Source organism: Canis lupus, chromosome 1 (assembly GCF_011100685.1).
Source record: "Canis lupus familiaris isolate Mischka breed German Shepherd chromosome 1, alternate assembly UU_Cfam_GSD_1.0, whole genome shotgun sequence".
In the NCBI taxonomy this organism is placed as follows: domain Eukaryota; kingdom Metazoa; phylum Chordata; class Mammalia; order Carnivora; family Canidae; genus Canis; species Canis lupus.
In genome coordinates, this window is record NC_049222.1 from 106,742,605 (window position 1) to 106,749,569 (window position 6,965).

A 6,965-nucleotide genomic window follows, 5' to 3' on the forward strand; every position below is an offset into this window, starting at 1 on the left:
CTCGGAGGTGAGAGGGCAGGGTCCCTATGAACAGAACTGAGGAATCAGTCCAGAATGCAGCGTACAGGGCAGCTGAGCAGATGCTTAAACAGCTGAATTGATGCTCGCAAAATGCCCTCCACTGCGGGCCCCCCCACCCTATCTCTCTATGCGCTCCCAAGTCTATGTCCCTGGGCTTGTGACCAAACAGTGGTGACCTAGAGTAATGGATGGGGTGATGAGGAGAGCCCCTGACTCTGGGAGCCCAGGGAAGGCTCCTGGGTCAGCTTGGGGGGAGGCCAGGGAGGAAGAGAAGCAGAGATGGAACTCATCTCAAGATCCCAAAAATGGCCCGGGACAGGCATCTTTCTTCCTACAAAGAGCTGCGCTGTGCCAGGAGATGCTGGGGACGCAGAGTTGGTCATACCCAGCCCTGCCCAGCGAGGCTCTCCAGTCTGGCTGATCAGGGCTTAGGTCAGAAGAGAACCCAGCCGTTCTGGAACATTACAGGGGGCACCTAACCCTGCTGGAGGGAGGTGGGAGGGTTGTTCAGGGTAACACATTAGTTCTTGAGAGAACCTGTACATATATGCAAAGACAATGTCTGGACAGAGCATGCAGAGGTGAGGGTGAGGTTAAAATTGCCACGTGAGAGCCATATCTAATGTTGCAAGGACCTCTCAGTATCCAGCACTCTTCTAGATATTCTTACCCGCAATGTACAAATGGGGACACTGAGGCATCGAGGTTATATCTCACTTTATATTTCCTAAAGGTAAGTGGCCGAGATAGGATTAGAACCTGGGATGTCTGGCTCCGGAGTCCAGGCAGGTAACCACTGAACTGCTCCACATTGACCCACCCATCTTTCAGAATGTCATGTCTCTAATGGTGGGCCCCTTCCAGGCAGTAGCAGATAAATGCCCATCCATGCCTGACTAATGTGCCCTCTGGTCGCCTAGAAGACATCCTGCTGTATCTTCCCAACTCCAGGAAACAAGTTCAGAGGGGGAAGAATTTTGAGCAATGTTTTCAGTTCCCTGATTGAAGCCTTCCTGACCAGAGCACCCCTCCACCCTGCCACCTCCCCCACCCTGTCACCTCCCCCACCCTGCCACCTTCCCCACCATTCCCCATTCTGTTACTCCTATCTATGGGGACTGTGGGGCTGAGAAATGACAGAGCTGAGATGACAGGGATGGCTCATTCCTCCCACCGGTGGATCCAATGGTGACATTTTAGGCTGGTGGTACCACAGCTGAAGGAGAGGGAGGGATGGAGATATAAGGACAGACACGGCACACTCCAGTTCCTGGGCCCCATGATGACGTCAGGGTCAGGATCATGTTGCCAGTATTGGGGGGAAGACAGTGGGTGATTCCAGAATAAGAGCTCCTCCCTCAAAGAGACTGTCCTCAATGCAGAGGCCTGGCTGGCCCACTCCCGAGTGTTCTCAGGGAACAAAGATGTGAAAAAGGCAGTGAAAGAAAGGTAGCATGTGACTCACATTCAACCATTTTTGAAACACTCACTTTCCTAGGTTCACCTGAATTTCCCAAGAGTTAATGCAAGGTGGGATAATTGTGCCCATGTTCAGGTGGGGAAACTGAGGCACAGAGAAGGAAAGGGACTGGCTTATGGCACACTAGGAGGGAGCCTAAGTTTCCAGGCTGTATACATTAAGTTTGCTTCTCAACACATGCCCCTGAGGTTGAGGAAGGGAGTAGGGCAGGGCCTGACATTACATGATGCTAAGGAACCATCTGGTGGAACGAGTTTGAGATACACTAATTAAAATTAAATGGTTTTTTTCCTGCAGGACTTGTCAGAACCTTTAGCTCCTTTGTATTTCTCAGACCTCTTTGACCTGCACCAAGGCCAAGGCCTGGACAATGCCTGACAGGCCCTGTGTCGCAAAGGTCGTGAGTGGGACACGATGGAGCTGGAGGCGTCAGCAACGTGTGCATGCGTGTACTTTGGGCATTTGTGTGCAGGAGCAGATGATGTGTGTGTATATATATAGATGTGTGTGTGTGTGTGTGTGTTCTCCATCCTTCTGATTCTGGGGCTCAAATAATATCTGTAAAAACGGAACGGGATAGGCATCCAAAGGCCAGGGTCTTGCCCTTCCAGGGCTTGCCCCTCAACGCGACAGACCAAAAGTGCCTCCACTGCTAGCTCAAGTCAGATTCCAGAAGGCTTTATTAGCGCGGAACTTAGCCTGATGCCAAGAAAGACACAGGAGTGTAAGGGCTCTCGGCTCCGCAGAAAGCCCCCCGGGATCGTCCAGCCAAGGGGGGGTACACACTTCCATCCGTGGGCAGGGAGAGAGGGAGGGAAGGGCATTCTCCAGGATGAACAGCCCAGCCAGAGGGCGAGTGGTGGGCTGGACTGGAGACGCGAGGACCGGCCCCGCTAGAAGGGGTACTCGCAGACGTAGTAGAGGCGGCGTTCGCAGTCGTGGTCCCACCAGGAGCCGTCGTCCGAGGCCTGCGCCACGCAGTTCTCCAGCGTGCCGCCGTTGGGCTGGTTGGGGCTGAGCGGGTGCGGCGCGGGGCTGGGCCCGGCGCCGGGCTCCGGACGGGGCGCGCGGTGCCAGGCGAAGAAGGACACGCGCTGGCCGTTCTCGAAGAGGTAGAGTCCCTCGGCGCGCCTGTCGTGCACGCCCAGCCACACTGGCCAGTTATAAGGGGCGAGCGCCGCGCGCAGGTAGCGCGTGAGCGCCTCCATCTGCTGGCGGTCCGCGGGCTGCGCCAGGCTCCCGCCCCGCGCCACACACCGCGCCTGCGCCGCTGCCTGCGCCTCGAAGTCGCGCGATAGCAGGAAGCACTTGTGGCCAAGGCGCAGCCCCTTCAGGCAGCCTGCGGGCGGGGCGGGGCGGGGCGGGGCGGGGTCAGGCATCTCCGGGGCGGGGAGAGGGCGGGGTCGGGGCCTCCGGGGCGGGCTGCGAGGGGGCGGGGTCGGAACCGCTGGGAGGCGGGGAGTTAGGCCCGCCGGGGGTGGGGCCAGACTGCGGGAACTGGACCGTAGGGGGCGTGGCGCGGCCCGAGTCGGCAACGCTCCACAGCGCCGCTGGACGCCCCTACGGCACGCCCGCTCTCCGCGCTCACCCTGCCGGCTACTCTAAGCTCCCCGTAAGCCCGTACCTCCAAATCTCTAGGAACCCTGTGTCTCTCCAGAGGTTTCTGGGCCCCTTCCTCCCACCGGCCCTCCTCTTGACCCGGATCGTCCCACTTCCCGGCCCCGCGCGATGCGGACTCACCCTCTAAGCGGCCGTGCTCGCGCTCCGCGCGGCTCTGCGCCTCCTGCAGGGCTTCCACGGCGTCGCGGGTGTCGCCTGCCGCCTCCCGCAGCTGCCGCAGCCCCCGAGTCAGCTCGACCATGCGGGTGTCTAACGCGTGCAGACGGACGTGCAGCTGGTGCAGGCCTGCGTCCAGGCCGGCCAGGCGGCCCACTGCGGACAGACGGGGCGCACGCTGAACGGGACCCGCGGGGTGGGGACCAAAGGGTCTGGAGGGACTTAGGGCTTCCGGGGACGGAGTTGGGGTGGGGAGCACTCGGGATTCCTGGAAGATGGGGCCAGTGGCCTCGGGCTCTTGGGGAGGCAAGGCCAGGCACCCGGAGCTCCAGGGACGTGGGATTATCAGCTGGGCGGTGGGCAATTGAAAGGTCCTGGGCAGTGAAACGAAGGTACATTTTTGAGAAAAATGACCGCGGAGGCCTGGGGGCAGGGCGGAGCTAACGATTACTCACGGATATAAGTGACGGTGTCCTCAGGGGTGGGAGAGGGACTGGGGCCAGTGTACGGGGTTGCCGTTGCTTCCTCCTCTTCCTCCCCCTGACCGTCCTCCTCGGTTCCCCAGGTCTCCTTGTCTTCAGGGATTCCCTCAGGATTTTCATCCCCCCTCCCAGCTGGCAGCCCCAGGGCCTCCTGCAAATGCTGAGGCAGGGAACGGATGATTAGGGGCAGCCCAGCTGCGTTCTGACGCCCCACACGCTCCAGCAACCCCTTTACAGCTGTAAGCTCTGCCCCAGAGTCCCTTGTCTGAACCCATCATCCCATCCTTTGAGCCTGTCCCATCACTCTCCCTAGCCCATTTCCCCAACCCTGGAAGACCCTCCTCCCCACACCCCCAGCTCCCCGCGAGAGTCCTAAGCAACTCACCTTCAGCATCAGGGCTTCCCTCTCACGCTCCTCCTCTTGGGCGCCTCCCCAGACCCCCTCCCATTCTCGGTCTGCTCCTCTAGCCCCATGGCTGAAGCCCAGGAGCTGAGGGACCACCAGGGCCCCAAGCAGCCAGGCTGCCTGCATCAGACTGGGCTCCGCAGCACTCAAGGCTGCAGAGGGATCTCTGGGAAGGGGATGTCTCTGGGAACTGGAGTGCACACAAATCACTAGCCCCTGGTCCCTTCCCTCCCAGCTCTTGTCTGTGTCCACCGTCTGCTTGTCTGTTGGTCCCTGCTCTTCTGTGTGTGTGTGTGTGTGTCTCTCCCCGCCTCTCTTGGCTCCCCTGAGGCCCTGCCTCTGTGGCCGGAAACCTCCAACGTTCCAAAGCCTGGATCCCGCCTTGGGTCTTCCCACATACCCCCCCTCTTCCCACTTTCCAGAGCTCACTTCCGCCCTCCTCTTTCCTTCCACCATGGCCAAAAGCTCAGATGGCCCGGAGAGGATGGAGCTGGCTCTCCAAGGGATCCTGGGGACACAACCTCTGCCCAGGACACAACCTCAGAGGGATTCTTGGAGCTTGGCTCTGCTCCCTACTCCTCCTCCTGGCCACTCCTCAGGAGCAGGGAGACTAGAGGGTCTCCAAAGGTTTTTATTACCCTGCGGCCACCATCGCCCACGCCCCCTCCTGGAGGAGGCTTTCCCACGGTTTGCAGGCTCTAGGGCACCTCCTGCCCCCAGAGCTCCCTTCCTGGCCTCAAGTCATTGCCCCAGGATGAAAATGAGTATGTGTCCCTGTCTGTGGGGACACGTATAAAGAGCATGCATGTCGCTGTATATGCAACTCTAGAAGGCAGGGCTCTGGGATTCATTTGCTGTACTTTCCTGGAAGCCTCCTGCAGGCCAGGCCCTGGGTGGGGCAGTGCTGGGGACTCCAGCTCCTCACAGACTTGCAGACTGTAGGGCAGAAGGGGAGGAGGGAGGGTTGGCTGGTGGTGGTCAAGGAAGCTTTCTCCAGAGGTGGAGTAGACAGACCGCAGCGCTGGGTGCACGGAGCTCTGAGCGTTCAGCCAAGTGCTTCATCTCTCGACTGGACCACTGCAGTCACCTCCTCCTGGCTCTCCCCCTCCCTTCTCCCGAGCCCCTCCAATCCACGCTGCTTGCCGCAGCCAGAGCAATGCTTCCAAACCGTAAATCAGATCATGTCACTCCCCACTCCCCTGCTCCCCCAGCTTCCCATCACATGCAGGAGGGAAGCCAAACACTGTCCTCAGCACTGGCCTGGCCTGCACAGTGGGGGGCTGGGAAGGATGGGCCCTTTGTACCTCTGCAAGCTCATGCCCCCCCTTGCCCCCCAGGCTCCAGCCACACTGCCCTCTTCACTATTTCCTGGATGTCAAGCTCCCTCCGACCTCAGAGCTTTTGCACTAGACTTTTACTCCAAATGCTCTTCCCCCTGCTCCTTCTCATTACTGAGGTCTCAGCTCACTGAGCCCTTCCCTATCATATCCAAAAGAAGCTGCACCTCTACCAATTAACACCCCATTTTATCTTGTTGGTACAATCAAGAACTGACATTGTTTTTTTTATTGCCGGACTCTTGCCAATGAAGGCAGGCATTCTTGTTCATTGCTTTATCCCCAGAGCTAGACCAGGGCCAATCCAGCACACAGTAGGTGCTCAATCAGTCTGCTAAGTAAGGAAGGAAATAGCTATTCCTGGTGGGGTAACAGTTTAGCCAAAAGACTGAAGGCTTGACCACCATGTTTAGGTGGCACCCCGACTTCCCTGGGGCAAGGGCACAGGGGCATCCAGGGTGGGGGTAGTCAGGGTGGAGGTGGTGAAGGCAGTGGGAGAGAAGCTGCAGAGGCAAAGGAAGCAGGAGGCCATGCCATGCCCACTCTATGCCAGACCCGTGAGTCATGCAGGGCTTTCCCAGCCTGGGCCTGGCTAGGTTGTGCCAGTGCACATGATGTTTAGCAGCCAGGGATTGCAGAGCCCACTCTTCAAGAGAAGAAACTGAGGCTCAGAGAAGGGATGGCGCAACCTGCTGGAGGGCACCAGTGTGGCAGCAGCTGGCAGAGGCTTCCAGGTCAAAGCAAGGGCAGGGCACGCTAGAAGCCCCAGGGGGGCCTTGGAAGTCCACTCATCCAGTCTTCCCTTTTCCAAGAAAGCAGAAGACAGTGTGACATTAAGGCAGGCTGCTCACCGTCTCAGAGCCTAGGCCATTCAGGTGCCTATTAGGGGCCTGGGGGACCCCTCCCTAGCAGAGAGAGGCCTGGAGAGAAAATGCACAGGCCAGGAAAGTCCTTGTAAACCATAGAGGGGTGCACAGCCTCCCTCGCTGCTGGTGCCAGTGTGGGCAGCTGTGCTCTCCCCGGGGCCCAGATGCTCACCACCTGGGCTGGTAAGTATGCATCTAGAGAGAGGCCTCCTGAAGCTGGGCTGGCTCATACCCCGGTACCCTGGAGCCCACAGCCGGAGATGCACATCCAGAGGCGTCCCTAGAACTGCCCTCTGCGTTGCCTGTGCTCCAGCTGGTGGGCGGTCCTGGAGAAGCTGGTGGAGCTAGAAGAAGGATAGGAACCTCTCACCATTGCCTTGTGGGAACTGCCCTGCCTGTGTGGTTGTCCCAGGCACCAGGGACCTGAGCTGTGAGGAGATCTTGGGTGTGTCTGTGTATAATGAAGGAGGACATGCAGCTATGGCATGCCTCATAGTGAACAACAGTGGCATAGAGACTGAGCCAGCCTACCTGTCCCTGATCCTTGGTACCACCTCTTTATAGCTAGGTGACCTTGGGCTTCTCTGTGCCCCAGTT

The 6,965-nt window shown here is 59.0% G+C and overlaps 1 protein-coding gene across 1 annotated transcript; it reads right to left on the minus strand.

Moving 5' to 3' along the window:
- Positions 1–2,158: 2,158 nt before the first annotated feature.
- On the minus strand, positions 2,159–5,055 carry CLEC11A (C-type lectin domain containing 11A). The gene is made up of 4 exons (XM_038528064.1): positions 4,145–5,055; positions 3,733–3,919; positions 3,242–3,433; positions 2,159–2,840 (listed from the first exon to the last, which is right to left on the minus strand). The coding sequence occupies exons 1-4, from the start codon at positions 4,619–4,621 to the stop codon at positions 2,395–2,397; spliced, it is 1,302 nt and encodes a 433-aa protein (XP_038383992.1). The 5' UTR covers positions 4,622–5,055; the 3' UTR covers positions 2,159–2,394.
- Between the last annotated feature and the right edge of the window lie 1,910 nt (positions 5,056–6,965).